The sequence below is a fragment of the Gambusia affinis genome, linkage group LG16 (assembly GCF_019740435.1).
Source record: "Gambusia affinis linkage group LG16, SWU_Gaff_1.0, whole genome shotgun sequence".
Lineage (NCBI taxonomy): Eukaryota > Metazoa > Chordata > Actinopteri > Cyprinodontiformes > Poeciliidae > Gambusia > Gambusia affinis.
This window is the reverse complement of record NC_057883.1, coordinates 22,770,649-22,788,253: the sequence shown is the minus strand read 5'-3', so window position 1 is coordinate 22,788,253 and position 17,605 is coordinate 22,770,649. Positions and strand designations below refer to the sequence as shown.

Sequence of the window (17,605 nt, the reverse complement as noted above, 5' to 3'; positions counted from 1 at the left end):
CCACTAGATCTTGTCTAGAGGCTTTAACTACCTGCCTGCTGACTGAATCAGTGCACCTGTGATTAATCACCTAATCATCTAGGAGTTTATAAAAAAACTGTCTTGATGTATTATGAAGCTACATCATTGTTGTCGTCAACATTAATATTTCATAGTTGATACTATTAGAGCTGAATACTGATACTATGATCACTGAATGTGTTGCATTAATCAGGATGTAGAATGAAGTTGTACTTTCATAATATAAACAAGATGAGATCATTTTGTGATGCTGCTGGAGAGGAAGTGGCTTTTAATAAGTTCACACTTCAACCCACTGCTTTGAACGTTTATTGTTGTTGCATTGTTGTAATTTTTATTATAATTTGGAACGTTCAATAAAGTAAAAGAAAAAAATGAACTGAATCCATATATTCTATCTAAAACCTCAAGATGACTTGATATGAACTTATTCTGCTGAACAAGCTGCAATCTGACAATTCAAAGCATTTTATCATGACTTGATAAGAATTTCTTCCCTCTAATGAGCCTTGAGGATCTGTTGTGTTTCAGGGTTTCCTGATTTTAGCATTAAGTTTGAAGCATCTGTCTATTTCTGCTGCCAACTTCTAGGCTTCTGCAGGGGGTTTTGAGTTTCCACAGATCACTCCAGCGTCTTCGTAGTGGGCACAGTTATGGATCCCCACTCCAGCATGTGAGCAGTTCAACAGGTTGAACTCTGTGCCATTGCAATTAACATCATCCAGGAGAATCCGCAGTCCCTTTCCTTCTCCAAACTCAGCATTCCTGGCTGCTTTCAGGGCGTACTTGAATCCCAGCTGTCTGCAGACCACCTGGGCGTTCTCCATGGACCACAGGTCATCACACACGGTGCCCCACTCCCCGTGAACGTAGATCTCCACCCGTCCACGGTCTCCATGCAGGAATTCATCCCTGACCAGTCTCACCACTCCGTTGTGAAGCTCAGAGGTGCTTCTGGATCTGCCTTTCCCCTTCCGACCGCGGCCTTTCCTCTTTGGACTCTGGGGTGACCTGGTGGTTCTGATCGGAGCTGGGGTGGTCTGTACTTGTCCTGTTTCACTCAGACGATCCAGGAGGTCCAGAAGCCAGTCGTAGGTCCTGGTGGGTTCGGCTTCAGACGTGTTTTCAGCTGGCAACTCAACCCCAATCAAAGCTGATGACAAACACAGCAGATGCCAGGAAACCATATGAAAGGCAGAAAGGAAAAGCTCGGTTGTGTCCGGGTTGACGGTGGACTTACTTTCCTGCGGAACGAACTGGATGAGGTTACTTCTGACTCTGACAGGAAGAGGTTCGTAGTGGCAACGTCTTGGTGGAGCGCGTCTGAAAACCAACAGAAACTAAATACTTTATAACTGTCTGTCTTTTCCTCCGTCTCTGTTAGCCTCTTCTGTCTGCTCACACACACACACACACACGCACACACACACACCCACACACTCGTTGCAGCTTACATAACCATGTTTATGTTTTCTGTAAACAGACTGAAGCTGGTTAGATTTCCCTTCGGTGAGGGAACAGATTGTAGAGAAGAATAAAAAGCTAAACTCTGATCTTTGCCTCACTTGGTTCCGTCCATCAGCTGAGCTCAGTGGGCCGGTGCTGGACAGTCAACGTCACTCTGGTTCTGATCCATTTGGATGACATGTACGGCTTGTAACATTTGATCATTTTTCGACATTAAAGTGAATCTGAAACACTGAACTCAATTCTAGTTTCACTGAAACACAAAAACAGCTTGGAACCCCAACGTCCAGCTGAAATAACAGATTTCCCCCCAAAGGTCAAAAACTAATCAAAGGACGTTAAGCATGTCTCTGATTAATCCCTTTTCCAAGAAAAGTTACTCTGCGGGAAGATTTTATTCTCCTAACGACGAGAGAAAAACGTGACTCACCTTGACGGATCTACAACTTTATAAATGACTCCTGAAGGTGCCGTGGCGCTCGGTGTCCCAGTGGACATGAAGTACAGCTCGCCTGCAGGACCCATCAACAGCCGGTGAATCACTGAAAACTGTGAAAAGCAGCCTGTGGCCAACATCGTGTTGATTTGTTACCAGATTCATCCTCAGCGAAGGAGATGATATACGGATAGTAGTTGTTGATGAGTCCAGGAAAGGCACAAGTCAGGCCCATTCCCATGCAGACTTCATTATACTTCCACTCTCCAGTGTTTGTATTCTCCTTTAGGCTCATCAGACGCCTAAAACAAGCAAAAACCTCATAGTGAATATTAGACTGGTTCCCTGCTGCATCCCAAACCTCTGCAGAAGGTTTTAAATGATACAACAGGCTTGGTCTCCTTCCCTGATTCCTTTCTGTTGTTAACTTTATACATCCAGGTGATTTAAGGACCAAAACAAACTGTTATCTCCGTGTTTCCACAGACCAATATTTGCATGGTAAACTCACCCACTCATGAAGTCTCCAAATATGTACATGCCGTTCAGGTTGGGGTGTTCACAGCCTCGGTACACGTATCCTCCTGTCACGGACTTGCCCTTCTTATGAGGGTAGGCGTAAATGGGCAGCATGTCATCTGAGAAGAAACCTCATCATGACCAGCCTGAGCAGCAACAGATTAAAAGCTGTGGACCCCGAGGTCCTCTGGCACTGGACTGTCAACACTGATGGTGAGGCTTCTTTCCAATATTAAGGCTCCGGTTTGTAGAACGGTCTGCAGAGAACCTGAGGGCCTCAGAAAATGTTGCTCTCTAATTGATTAGTTGATTGATTTGATCACAATCATCTCCACACATCGCTGCAAATGTTTTTGTTTCTGTTGAATGGAGACTCAGTTTGACTCAATTTGCAGCTGCGTTAAAGTTGCATTAGAGAATTAAACATTTTTAAAGCTTATCTACTCGTTCCTGCCAACAGTGCAGATATTTCTGAAAGCAGGGTAACGTAGCATTCTTACTCAGTGAGCTGTTGGCGCACAGCTTCTTATCGTAGCAGGAGAATCCCTCTTTCGCTCTCCAGCCATAGTTACAACCTTTCTCGACGATGTCAACTTCTTCATACTTGTTCTGGCCGACATCCCCGCAGAAGATCCGACTCTTCCCCTGTTTGGTTTGTGGATCTCCGCGGTCCACCGAGCACCTCCACATGTTGCGGACGCCGTAAGCGTACACCTCTGGGCGCGCGCCAGGCTCGTGGATGAACGGGTTGTCTGAGGGGATTCTGTACAGCGGACCTTTCTCGTTGTTGTCCACATCGATTCGAAGAACTTTACCCAACAGGGCCGACCTGGAACATCCCCAGAGTTGCACTTTATGAACTTTAGCTTTAATCTTGGCCTCATTGCACCATCGTATACTTACTTATTCTGGGCATTCCCATGCTTTCCAAATGGATCTCCTGCCATCCCACCGTCTCCTGTGAAAATGTACAGGTAGCCATCATCTCCGAAGAGCAGCATCCCTCCGTTATGATTGGACGCTGGCTCATCGATCTCCAGAATTACTCTTTAGAGAAAATAAGTTTTATTCTGTCAGCATTAAAATTCTGATGTTTTCCACTCTGGAGTGCAGGCCAGTCCATACCTACCGCTCTGACGTGTGGTCCACCAGATTCATGTCATTGGTTGACACCCTGAACTCACTTATCCTTATTCTCTCGTCAAAGCCAACCTCCACTGAGTAGTACACGTACAGTTTTCCATTGTATTTGTATTTGGGGTGAAACGTGATTCCAAGGAAGCCCCTCTCATCTCCCTCCCATGATGATGTCAGCACCGCCTTGGTGATGTTCAGAAATGGCTTCTCCAGCTTGGATCGGTCAGGGAGGTAAGTCCACACCAGCCCCACCTGCTCTGCAACGAAGAACCGATGCGTACCGTCATTGGCGTGAACCATAGCCAGTGGGTTCCTCAAGCCATTTGCCACCTCTTCCAGACATAGCTGCAGACAACCGTCAGAATCTTTCTGAACCCGGCCCAGGTTCTGGTTCAGCTTAGGATTGCTGAGTAGGTGAGGATAACAGTAATCAGCATCATCCAGCTGTAGAAGCTTGCAGAAACGATTCTGGTCGTCTTTGGCCTGATTTAAAGGTGCGTAATCTGACAGGAAGGGGATGATTGGGCGGCACTGGTTCCAGAACTGGGAGCAGTAGTCGGGGCAGAGGCCCGGGATGGTCCGGAGCGGGGTGCTGGGATCCTCAGCATCAAACAGGTGAGCTGCGAACGGTGAACACTCCTGAGATCAAAAGATGGAGAAAAGGGATTAAACGAGGGATGATGAACCCCTGAACCACCAAAAACACCTGAAAAGGTAAACCCAAATTAAATCAGCTGCTGCTCTAGAACCATTTGCAGTTCATGGTCTCTTTATGAAGATAAATTTTCTATTTTTGCAGTCAAAAATACTTCAACTGTAAGTAGTTTGTAGCTATCACGTTTGTAACACAAAAGAAACTGAAACATTTTGCTTCACCCAGATTTTTTATTATTTCTTGTAAATGCACACTGAGTGTTGAACGTATGGACTGGAAAATATGATAAATCTGTAGAATAAAGTATTTCAAGACTGATCAAAATAACACAATAAGAGATGTCATTTTGAACACGTTTATTTTTGAGGATGTACAAGTGTTGTCCGAGTGTGACGAGTCTCCAAATGTCACACTTGGACAACATCTGATATGTAACTCAGAGCTTCAACATGCAGCCATCAATGAGGCCGTGATGAAAGACAAAGAGCAGAGGAATCCTCAGATACACACATTATTACTGACAGTGGAAATTACTTAGAATTATATAAATAAAACACCAGCATCCAGTCAGACCTCCAATACACCGTCCGTCCGTCCGTCCGGCCCCCCACCATCTCTCCTTTAATTATGACTAGTCAAAATTACAATTTTAGATATCTGAACTAAGAATTGCATGGAAGGCCCTTTGTGCCGTCCAAACAGTTGCCTGCAGAATTTTATGTTTCCCGCACAAAATTGTCAGTAAACGCCAAAAATTAGAAAGAGCTCGGCTGGAAATGCAGAGAACGCAAAACTTCCTCAACCAAAAGACTGCTTCTCAAATCTAGAAAGTTTATTCAGAATTTTATTCATTTCCGACAAACCGAAGGCACTTTAAGAACAGCTTTGAAAAGCTAAAACTGCTCTTGTCAAATTAAACATTTTCAACATGAAAGTTGTGCATTTTCAAACATCTGTTTTCGTTTTTTTTCTATTTTTTATTGTTTTATTAAACTTTCAAATTGCCACGTAAGTCAGGGATGTTTTGACTTTACGGGATACATATTCAAGATATCAGTAATGTCATCCTGACTAGTCAGAATGTTAATTTAAGCTGCGTAATTAAAGATATCTCTAATTCATTTAAAGATATCTTAAAAGGAAATTTGACTAGTTAAAATTACAATTCAAGATATCTTTAATTTAGTTTTGTCTAGTCATTATTTGCTTTTAAGAATTTAGTTTTCACTAATCAAAACTAAATTTCTCCTATCCAAAAATAAATTTAAGATATCTTGAATTATGTTGTCATTCAAGATATCTTTAGTTAAAATTATGACTAGTCAAAACTTAAATCCAGGTATCTTGAATTTACTTTATGACTAGTCATAATTTAATTGTAGATATCTGAAATGTGTATTTCAGATAGTCAGTAATTCATTGTCGATATCTTGACGTCTCCATGCAACTCAATGGTAAATCTGACGTCATTTCAACTAGTCAGAATGTAATTAGAGATATCTTAAATCGCTAAAACCTCTAGTCATAAAACAATCTGAGATATCTGGAATGTGAGGGCAGCAAAACCGAATTTAGGTTAAAATGGCTTGCCATACTCCTTTAGCAGGAAGAAACCTCCAGCAGAACCAGAACCAGAACCAGAACCCTGCCGAGTATAAATGACCGTCTGCCAGAAGACAGAGCAGGAAGCACCAAAAGAGACAGAACTGGACCAGGTTGCAGTAAAACTGATCTGATTATTAAAGTTTGTACATGTGAGAAGAAGAATCTCAAATAATAATCTGGATTTAACAGGGAGCCAGTGAAGAGAAGCTAAAATAGGAGAAATATGATCTTGTTTTTAACTCTGGTCAGAACTCCTGCTGCTACCTTTTGGATCAGCTGAAAGTTTTTGAATGCAGCTGGTAAATAATAACAGCAGTCCAGGTGTTTCAACTAAAACCTGTTGTTAGAAAAAAATTATCAAAGTTCATTTACTTATGAGTTTATTTGAAAGGTAACGTTTTCATATTGTTATTTTCTGTGTTGTTTGCTTGATTTCTTTCTTTTGTGGTACATCAGTAACTGTTTTTAGGATGTTTGCCTGGAGGCTGGAAACATTTACACATTCCTGTGTCCTCAGCTGCTTTGGTCATTAACTGCTTGTTATCAGCTTCCTGATTAGTAACTGGTCAGCCTCATGTCCTTGTCAGGGCATGTCCACAGAAGGTTCCAGAATATCCCGTAGTAAAGATCCTTTCTTTGTGTGACTGTGTGAAGAAGCCCAACCTCTTTCCTTGTAATCATAATAAAAGGCAGTAGGGGACAGAGAGCCGACGGAGTTGACCACAGTATGACGGCGGTTCTTTGCGTCTGGCTCAGCTTCCCTTTTCTGCAGAAAAGCAATTTGTGTTTTTGGTTGATTCCTTGCAGGTTAGGAACTAAAATAGACCCAACACCTGTAGATGGAACTTGTTTAATACTGAACTTAAATGACATATTCTGGTCAGAAATAACTGAGGTTCTTTACTTTATTTTTGGAGGCAAATTTCAGGCCACACAGTTTAAGTCACTAACTATGCAAGTTCTTTTACATAATTTCTGGTCCATAACAAAACATAATTCTGTCTTGTCAAAATGTAAATTCAGAAATCCTAATTATTCAAGTCTGTAGTTTATATATTTTTATTTTCTTTTTTGAACACAGTTTGTAAAAGAAAGTTTCAGTGACATTCTACTGTGTTGAGATGAAGCCTCATGTACGCAGCGACTCTGCAGACGTGTCAGAGCTGCAGAGCTTCATGTTATGCAAGAATCTGGATGTTTTGATCAGATGAAAACCTGCGTGCTGCACTAGTTGACCTTTGTCCTGGACGCTTACCTGGCAGAGCAGCTCCAACACGAAGCCCACACAGTTCTCATGGCCCGTCTCTGTGAAGTTTTCTATGATCCGGTAATATCTGGCCATCAGTTCCTGGTCCTTCTGGCGATCGCAACAGCCAAACTCCCGGTACATGATGCAGAACTCCAGATCTCTGTCTGGACGGAAGGGTGGCTTAAAGTCCAAACACTGGGGGTGAAGCGCTGCAGGTGTCACGCACAGGAACAACACACACACAACGACTTGCAGCCGGAGCCCGGGTCGGCCCGGAGTTCCAGCAGAACTCTGCAGCATGATGGTGAGCGGAGGGAAGACTGAGGTGGGGAGAGCAGCTCTGGCTTCCTGTCAGGTTGGACTTCGCTCTGAACTCAGCGACCTAGTGACGATCAGAGCTGCACACTGCAGGGATCCCGCTCAACCTGCAGAAGATTTGGGCTGTTTGTCAGGCAGCTCTAACATCACAGGCTCCAACTTTCCAGCAGGAAACGACAACAAGGAAACCTGCAGCTTAAAATCTCAGCAAGGAATACCGCAGGAAGAACTTCGCATAACAATAAAGAAATAAATTTAAAGGTAAAAACAGTGTATATGCAATATGGAAAACTTGTGATATTCTGGGGTTTTTTCTGGAACTTTTGGAGGAGCAGTTAGATGAAGAGGTGCTTTCTCTCCACTGTCGCTACATGCATGCTGGATGTGAGGGGTTGCTGTAAAATCAACAACACAACACAAGCGATGGTCACCCCCTGCTGGTCCAGGAGAAATAAATAATCCAACTCAATTACTTGATACAATCTGCTGGATTTACTTGGCAAGCTTTTAAATTACTTTGCAAAAAATATTGAGCATACTGTGCTGTTTGATAACCAGGATAGAAAGAATGAATGCATAAATGAAGTAAAATAAATGTAGGCTTTGAGTTACGTAAGGGAACTGAAGAAATCTCTAACTGGAGACTGGAAATGCACAGTCCAACCTGTTCAACACCAAGGGGCCCTGCACAACTTTTCCCCACCACTTTCTAGAACTACTACTAGAAACTATATCTAGTTTCTAGTACACCTTTGGTATAGAGTTGGGGTTGGGTTCAGGGTCAGGGGTCAGGGATCGGACCCCTTACCCTCCCCCAGTGGAGGGGCAAGTCCTGCACTGGGGGGCACACATCCACTGAGGGTGCATGTGTGTTTTTGTTTTTGAATGTTATCTCTGTGCTGGGTGAAGCGGGTAAGGAGCCTGTTACTCGTTTCACCCACATCACTGATCCGACAAATTTGGCAGGTTATCAAATAAACAATTTTTTTTTTATTTGGGGTTTCCTGACTGGTCTGATTTTAAGATTGTTGGTAAATTTGTTTTGTACCCAGTGCAGCTGCTTGAAGAATCCACCCTGACCTTTGACCTCTGCTTTCTTCAGAGGTCTTACCTCAGCACGGACGAGGAAATCCCTCAGGTTTTTTTTTCTTTTGTAGGAAGCAAAGAAGTGTCAGATTGGATTTGTAAAATTCTGTGTGATGTTATACACAAGGCGTCCTGCGGAGGAGGAGAAGCTTGTGATCATCGGTGATTCATCGGGGGTTTGGACTCAAGGAGGTTCTTCCTGCATGCTCTCAGGTAGGATCTGGAATATCCTCTCTCTCTTACGAAGAGCAGGAAACAGAGTCCTAGTTGCCTCCTCAAAGTCTGTGAAATCTGAGGAGTTGTGATTTAATTAGGCCAGCATAAGTGTGCCTTGGATGGTAACTAGTTTTAAATAGGAGCATGTGTGTCTGTGGGTTTGAAAAAAGCTTTTATATCCAATTTGTGTGTTGTGTCAAAATGTTGTAAAATTGAGTCCTGAGGTGGAGAAATTAATTACATTTTTTCAATAAAATCATAAGTATCTTTGATGTCGCTTTTGTGCTGAATTGATAGAGGATATAAATAATGATCAATAAACTCTGCTGTGTAGTAGGCCTCACAGTCGGAGGGAGGATCTCATGAGGTTTGCTCCACTTTTCCGGTTCCTCATGAATCTTTGGGAGCAAATAAAACCTCCTGGTTCTGGGTTCAGAGGAGCCACGCAGGTAAAATTTTTGTTTTGCATTAATAAATGTCTCTTTATGTAAATGATCTAGAATTTTGGTTACAAGGGGGACGTGTCAGTATAAATTGGAGTTTCTAGTTTTTCATAATATGTTTCATTATATAGTTGTTTGTATCCCTCCATAGTAACTATGGCGCTGCCCTTAAAAGCAGCTTTTATCACAATGTTGTTATTGATCATTATTTCTTTTAGTGCTTAAGTTTCGTCTGTGTTTAGGTTAGGTATGGTTTTAATAAATGTAAATTCTTTATCAAAATAATTTATGTCCTGGGAAATTAATTTGTCCACCTCAGGAGGAAGAGAGGTGATTGGAGGAGACCAGTCTGACTCTGGAATAAAAGGTACGTTATTACTACTGTCATTACCAACATCATCTTTATTATAAATGGCCAATTTGGTCCTTCTATGATACTTCTGTAAATCATACCTCATTTGCATTATGCTTTGATTCAAATGATTGTTGCCCTGGGTGGGAATGAAAATTAAGCCCTTATTTAAAAGGGAACACTGTGAATCACTGAGGGTGAACGTTTTTGAAAGATTACATATATTTTTATTTACAATATCAGAGTGCCCCTCCTTCCTATGAAGGCTCTTGGGGCAATCTATTTTAGCCACTCGCTCCAGTGGCTGAGCATACGAGCTGCGCTGGCCTTGGTCCAGTGGATGTTGTCCCTGGTAACCGTGAAGGCCCGCCTCTCCAACGCCGGGATGAAACGGCTGAGCTGTGCGATGTGAATGTTCATGTGAGTGACGGTCACCTGTTCTTGGAGGGGCAGCGCCAGCGAGAAATTTATCGCAGGGACAAAGATCTCCGCATTTGGGCACTTGACCCTGGCTGCTCTCAGTGCTGCTCTCGTTTCCTTCACAGCTGCTCTTTTGTCCCTCTGGGCTCTGTGGTTGACGCCCAGGGAGATGCTCTCTCAAAGAGGTGGGTCAGATGTCTCCATTTGGAACCACCTGAAGATCCAGGTTATTCAACTCTGGAAACTTGGCCACATTTGAGTCCTCCAGGATCACAAACAGGGACCAGTTAGGTGTTTTATTCAGGGTCCCCACCTGTCTGGCTGCAACCGTTACCTGTGAAGATGGTGGAGCAGTGAACCCACCGGTGGTAGCGATTCTGTCATGGTGGCTGAAGTGGTCATGACAGGGTGGGGGGATGAGCAGGGAGGATCCGTCCAGGTCATCCTCTGTGTCCACAGCCTGGTCCCGTTGCTCTGGGGGGAGGGGGAAGAGCTGGAACTTCCTGCCCAGGTTGCGTTTGGCCCACTTTACAACCCTTTCTAGTGGGGCTAGGAGGTCATTATCTTTTAAAGTTCTGATTACGTCCAACAGTTTTTTGCAAATCCTCATCTGTCTCCTGACGCAGCTTGTCTTTTTCAAGTGAAGCCTGTTCTATGTTCATCACTTGAATCTTTAGCTCCTGATTTGCTTTAATCAATGGCTGTCTCTCAATGGACGTCATGCCCACTACTATGATGGCATAGTAAGATGGCATGGAGCTTCTGTATTTCTCTACCCAAGGTTCGTTGTATTTTCTCATTCTCTGAATCAGAAATTGACGCCTTAATGCTCCGACTCATTTTTGAATCAGAGCATTCCTTCTCCAAGGCTGTGCTTTTCTGCGGTGCCGGGGCGTTGTTCAGCGTAGCATCATTCACTGATGGTGGACATCTGTAAAAAACAATGTAAATAAAACAAGGGTAAAAACAACAACAATATCATCCATTAGGCAAAAAATAAAACTGAGTAAGATGATCTATATTGCTTTTTTCCCTTAAGTTATACTGTCTCCAGATTAGTAACGTGTATAAAAATTATATGATCTTTTATATAAGGATGGACATTTGTTTATCACTGAAAGACGACAACTGCCTGCCAAAATAAAAATAAAAAAACAGCTAGGGTGTTCAATAACAATAAAAAAACAACTATTGAGCTTAAAGACATATAAGAAATATCTGGTTACTTTCTCTGTTATTCTATCATACCGTTAAGCTGACAGCTCCCTCATTTAAGTTGCATCAGTCAGTAAAGAGCCCGGTGTCCAGATCTACTTCTTCCCCGTTCAAACACGCCGTGTTCGAAAGGTTCCAATCATCATGAATCCGCGCAGTCAAGAAATTTAGTCTAATTCATAGAAATGCTATAAGGAGAATACAAAAGATTCATGCTATTTTTTAAAACATTTTGGATGCTATAGGTAAATGTTATCATTTAGTTTGGATAAGAATAATAATTGCCACTGTCAATAAATGGCTTCTAATAGATGTTCTATAGTTACCAGAGAAACATAATAACGTCTTCATGAGCTCAAACTATTACTATAATTAGAGTTTTGCCCTCAGGATTAAGAGCGAGTGAAGTAACGGTAAGGCAATGGCACGGAGCAGTGAGCTGCATCAACGGTACAGTACCGTTATGTTAACAGAATGGATATGGAAAACAGTCAAAACGAACAAGGAACGGATTAAACAATTAATGAAACGCTACTGAGACGAACAGAACAGCTTGTTGAAAAGATGCTGTTATTTCAAACAGAAATGAAAGAAATGGAAGACTTAATGAATCAGAAAGATACAGAGAGTGTGTCAAGGCAGGAATTAAAGAAGGTTAAATGCAGAGAGAAACAGTTGGTGAAACTTAATATGGATCTTGTAACTGAATTAGCGTTACCAAGGCGATCCAAGCGCCCTCCTGTGTTAACAGAGAAGATGATAGCCTATCTAAAGGAAGAATTAATAAAAAGAGAGAAAAACTGTTAATACTTTATGAACAATTGAAAGGGCTCATTAGAGCATCCAGAGAAAGCCCCGGTGACTCCCTTGGATATAATTAATGTGCCAAAGTCAGATTTAAAGAACAAAGAAGGAAGAGACTATATGCTCGCAAAGGAGGAGCTCATGTTTTTGAACATACTCAAGGAAGAAAAAAGGAAAAACGAAGGATACTTTGAGATGCCTCTACCATTCAAACAAAGGTTACACTTACCTGACAACAGAAAGCTTTATTTATGTTTATTTTGTAAAAAGGATATTTCTAATATTTATCAATTGGAATAATTTTATGAACAGTGTGGTTTACAAACACTTCATAATTCATCTTATTTGTTGCTTTGTTAACTTATTTTGAAAATTTTAAATGTCTTCTGGATATAGTGTTAAATATTCAGTAGAATTTAAAGTTTATTGATCTTTAAGAATATGGTCTTCCATTATCGTTGTCACAGCTCCCGAGTGTCAGGACTGCTGTAACAGTGATGACACAATTTGGAGGACAAATAAACAGGAGTCAGCAAAGACGATCGTACCGCTGCCGTTAGCATCCAGATTGCGTTTTCTTTATTTGTTAACAAACCTTTTATATTACACAATATTAATGTTTTACTTTGCCACTGTCTTATAAACTTTGTCTTCTCAGGCAACAATGAACCTCACACATCAGTCCCCTCACGCCTTCATCCCCCACCCAGATGAAGACAACCACGGCACGTGCACGAGACAGGACAAATTAACTGTCACAAAGCTTTACTGCATTTTAAATGAATATCATTAAAAGAAAGCAAAATAAAACTTTTTAAACACGGAGAAGTTAAAATATAACGGCCCAACATGGAGACGTTAAGATGTAACGGCCCTCAGAGCGACCTGGCATGTTGCCGAAGTTACCCTCGCCTGGTAAAACTAACAAAACGGTGCATAAAAACAGTGACTCAACGATATATTCTGGTCAACTAATACGTAAACATCTTTACAAGGTACTTTTGGTGTTTTTCTTTACCGTATACTGACCTGGAGAACAAATAAACACGAGTCACCAATGACGATCGTAGCGCTATCGTTAGCATCCAGATTGCCTTTAGAGCAAACCGGAAGTTCATTCCAAAACCAACCTGGAAGCAACGTACCCTAAACTTTTTTTTTTTTTTTTTTTATTAAACAATTTGAACAAGTTTACAATACCACTAGGCATGTACACGCAAGAAGAAAACAAGTCCTACAGGCTCATGGCACACATAATTATAACACAAATAAAAATTTTTTTTTATAAAAAAACATAAAAATAAAGAAAGTAAAATAAAATTATAAGTTAAAATAGTCAGACATCAAACAAAGTGATAGCAGAGACTAAAATAAACAAAAAAAGACGAAACAAAACAAAACAAAGGGGCATTAAAGCTCAAATAAATTTAGATCATTATAGGCGTTCAAAAGTTGTATTCCCTGCTTGTTTTTCAACAGTTTTAAGGTTCTGAAGTGGTTGACCATAAGGAGGTTTTTAAAGGCAGAAAAGTCAGGATTTCTATTTCCCCATTTACAGGAGTGGATGAAGAATTTGGCGAGGATCAGCAGGTTGTTAAGAATGAGGTCAATTCTTCTGTCTCTGTGGGTGGTTCCAAATATTATATCCTCTCTTTTTAAGGAACAATGCAGGGAAAGTTTTGATGAGATCCAGTCCTGGAAGTTTCTCCAAAATGTTCCAGTTTGCACACAATAGAAAAAGAGATGATCTGTAGTTTCAATGTCATTGTCACAAAAGGTACAGCTGTTGGTATCAAAGTTGAATCTTTGTCTTAATAGTTCCCTGGATGGAAAAATGTTATTGAGAATTTTAAAATGAACTTCTTTAACTTTAGGACTCAGAGGGTATTTAAGGTAAACAGTTCTCCACTTATTAACCTCTGAATCAGAAAACAGATTTAAAATGGAGTTTTTATTTGGTCTGACAGGAAATATAAAATTAGTTAGATGCTGACGCATCCGCTTGTTAGAATTACTTTTGTCCAAAAGGTTAACTCCAAACAGTTGAAGAGATGGTAACTGAAGGTTAGCTGAGTGAATATTTATATTTTGAACCAGATATTTGACTGCAGTGGGGATAGAGTTCTTCACTGTGTTAAATTGAGTACGTAAGCAGTTCAAATTGTACAACAAGCAAAATTCGTCATAAGACAACCAATCTCCACTGTTATTAAGTAAATGTCTTATGGACCAAATACCTTTTTCCATCCAGTGATCCAAATACAGAGACTTATTCCTGTGTAACACATATCTGTTATTCCAGATGGGAGTTTGGTGAGGAGTAAAGTTGTGTGTGTACATTAGTTTCCAACACAGCAAAACCTGCTTGTGAAAGGCAGATAACTTAACAGGAAGTCTGTTGACATCAAAGTCACATCTAAGAACAAAATCTATGCAACCAATCTTTTTAAACAAACCTTTGGGGAGACAATACCAGATACTATTTCCATTCATAAGAAAAGATTTCAACCAGTTTACCTTTAAAACCGCATTTAAACACTCAAAGTCAATAGCTTGTAAACCTCCATCTTTAAAGTCTTTAACCATATTTGCTTTCTTTAAGTAGTGGACTCGATTCTTCCAGATAAAATTGAAGTTCAGCTGATTTATAGCTTTAATATATTTGTTAGGTATGGCCATAGAATAAGCTGGGTATATGCATCGGGACAACGACTCCATTTTGGTTAAATAGGTTCTCCCAAATAGGGTGAGATCTCTTTGGAGCCATCTATTTAACTGAGATTTGCAGTTCTGTATTTTATGCTCTATGTTAACAGTTTCACTGAGTTTAGCATCTTTAGTTATTAAAATTCCAAGATATTTAACTGAGGATTTAATGGGGATATTGTAAGCTTCCGTCAGATCAGAGCCATGAATCGCCATCAGTTCACACTTCTGCAGGTTTAATGTTAATCCTGATGCTTTGGAGAAAGTATTAATTAACTCAAGTACTTTAGGGGTTTGGTCTAGATTCTTCAAAAAAATTGTGGTGTCATCAGCTAGTTGACTGATTATAATTTGGTCATCTAAAACATTCAATTTAGGTATATTTGAGTTTTTTATGAAAATACTCATCATTTCAACAGCCAAGATGAAGAGAAAGGGGGAAATATTGCAGCCCTGTTTTACTCCCCTATTAATGGTGAAACGTGGAGACGTACCGTGTGGCAGAGCGACTGAACTCGTGGTGCCGTTATAAAAGCTTTTTATTATTCTGCAGAAGTTTGGTCCAAATCCAAACATGTGTAAAACTCTGAAAAGAAACTGATGTTCCAACATATCGAAGGCTTTGTAGAAGTCTAGGAAAAGGATGAAACCTTTATCCTCAATCAGGTCACTGTACTCTAGTAAATCCTGCACCAGCCTGATGTTATCATGTATAGATCTTTTGGACATAAAACCTGTCTGTGTCAACGTACCCTAAACAAAGGTTCCGCTTCGCCACTACCGTTCCCGTCTCTACTTGCATTTTCTTGTTTCTTTCTCTGATTTATCTGGTTGTTGTTCTAATTTTAGGTATTGAATTGACCACTAGATGCCGGATTTGGACTGTAGATGAATTAATGAAACTTAAATTTGCTTCCTTAGTTTCAGTGTAACGTGACACTGAAAATAAGATATCATCATTGCTGACCAATGATGATTCAGAGGATGAGGATGAGTCCTGAGATCAGAAGGAGGAAGAATAGTGTTAATGTAAAGCCCAGATCTGCAGAATCAGAAACAGTTTTAAAAGCAGATCTGCTTTTAAAAGATCTGCTTTTAAAAGCAGAATCACCCAGAATCCAATCAGGAAAAGCCCAGTTCTCTCTGATATTTCACCAAATGTGAAGCCTTACCTTGGTGAAAAACCCAAATCATCCGGGACGCCACTGAAGCTTTTAATGCCCCATGCCTTATGTTTTATTATTTTATTATTATTTTATTTATTTTAATCATTACCCAAAATTCAGTTTATTACAAAACTTTAATATAAAGGGATTGTTAATGCAAGCCCAGACTATTAAAACAAACACCCAGCTGTTTTTTGGCAATAAATTAATGTTTTTTGGTGTCTGGAAAATTTCAGAAACCTTCTGAAGTTTGGGTCACATTCCACTTTCCACTGCACCGTTACCTAGCCACCCCAGCTGAACCTAGTCTGTTACCTAGCGACCCCAGGTTTTTTATTAGAAGGAGTTATACTGAGTCACCTTAAAAAGGCATCTTGTTGGTTCTCGTGTCTCTCATTCTCTTCGTGAAATGAAAACATTACTTTCATTTCAAGTTAGATTACATTATTTCTGTTTCAGGAGTTGCTGAACATAAGCAACATATATTAGATTTGTCTTTGTGTGGTGTCTTCACCTTATGAATTTGTCCAAAACTCTTGAATGGACTTTACCTCACGATCTTCTCAAGAATATTGACTATTTTCTCAGATCTATTATCTATTGATATTGATCAAGTGTCTATCGTGATATATATATTCTTAGCCCTAAATTATGGTCAACATAATCATGGTAAAGACTGCTAACTCACCAATTATAAGCCACAAAAAAAAAAATTAGAACAGAAGCTAAGCAAATTATTCTATAAATTAAAGCTATGGTCCCCAACCCTGGTTCTCATATTTTAGGTGTTTCCCTGCTGCTGCACACCTGGGTGAAATGAACAGGTCATTAACCGGCTTCTGCAGCAATTGCAGGAATGCAAAGAAGGTAATGTATTCATATGAATCAGTTGTGTTGGAGTCCAGACCCATCAAAAACATACAGGACAGCCAGCGGTCCCTGAGGACCAGGGTGGGGACCACTGTATTAAAGAATATTCACTGAACTCTGATCCAGAGCCACACTGCATTCTGGGAGATGTAGGCTGAGAAGAGGCTTTGACCGTTCAACCTGTCATGGATAAAATTACTTTAACAAGAGTCTGGATGAGAAGAAATAAGAAATTTATTAAAACCTATTAAAACAGAAATACAGAGTCAAAGGAGTCTGTCGAGTCTGCTCTGACTAACCATGGATTCTGGCTTCCTTTTATATGTGCTGATCAGCAGATCACATAGCAGCAGGGTGTCACCATCTCTGGGTGTTTCCCAACAGACAGAAGAGAGACTTGATTGGATTATAGGTGTGAATCCTTGATTGTTATGCACCAAGGATTCTGTGGAGCCCAACACAGATGGTCTCCTTGATCAAGGAGCTCCTGCTGTTATACAGCACTGTAGACTTCTATAGGAGAGCAGCTTGACCAATATCAAGATGAGATTATGCAGACCAGGGACGATTCTAGGATCTGACCTCTAGGGGTGCTTAGCTCTCTGCAGCCTCCACCTGGAGGTGATATTCGTTGGTGCATTTTTCTAAATGTCACTGCTTATGTTCATACATTCACATACAAAACATCTGCTAACGTTCTCTGGTGTTCTTTAGCTTGACTTTATTTAAGACACTCCAGAGAGGTTTGGGTAACTAATGACAAAACAGCACAACAGACACTAATCAAACTCGCTATGAAGCTCTGGAGGCAGGCAAGGAGACCGATAGGATTCGATACAAAGCTCTGGAGGTCAGCCCAGAGACCAACAGGACTCGCTAAGAAGCCCTGGAGGTCAGCCTGGAGACCAACAGGACTCGCT

General features: G+C 40.7%; 1 protein-coding gene and 1 long non-coding RNA gene across 2 annotated transcripts; one reads left to right on the top strand and one right to left on the bottom strand.

Annotated features, from left to right (window-relative positions):
* Positions 1 to 261: 261 nt before the first annotated feature.
* On the bottom strand, positions 262 to 7,495 carry hhipl1 (HHIP-like 1). Its single transcript, XM_044142092.1, has 9 exons — positions 7,096 to 7,495; positions 3,573 to 4,219; positions 3,347 to 3,490; positions 2,944 to 3,272; positions 2,436 to 2,562; positions 2,081 to 2,226; positions 1,919 to 2,000; positions 1,262 to 1,344; positions 262 to 1,174 (listed from the first exon to the last, which is right to left on the bottom strand). The coding sequence occupies exons 1-9, from the start codon at positions 7,387 to 7,389 to the stop codon at positions 609 to 611; spliced, it is 2,418 nt and encodes an 805-aa protein (XP_043998027.1). The 5' UTR covers positions 7,390 to 7,495; the 3' UTR covers positions 262 to 608.
* Positions 7,496 to 8,215: 720 nt separating this feature from the next.
* Positions 8,216 to 13,061, top strand: LOC122845713. The gene is made up of 4 exons (XR_006373110.1): positions 8,216 to 8,706; positions 9,044 to 9,158; positions 9,472 to 9,519; positions 12,602 to 13,061. It is a non-coding gene; the product is annotated as an uncharacterized LOC122845713 (long non-coding RNA).
* Positions 13,062 to 17,605: the final 4,544 nt, after the last annotated feature.

What these genes read in the sequence shown, in the direction of transcription:
- hhipl1 (XM_044142092.1), bottom strand. Translation starts at nt 7,389, where the DNA reads ATGCTGCAGAGTTCTGCTGGAACTCCGGGCCGACCCGGGCTCCGGCTG. An exon ending in TGTTGGAGCTGCTCTGCCAG is followed by an intron (nt 4,220 to 7,095) that starts GTAAGCGTCCAG and finishes TTTTGATCTCAG; the next exon opens with GAGTGTTCACCGTTCGCAGC. An exon ending in TTTGGAGACTTCATGAGTGG is followed by an intron (nt 2,227 to 2,435) that starts GTGAGTTTACCA and finishes TGCTTGTTTTAG; the next exon opens with GCGTCTGATGAGCCTAAAGG.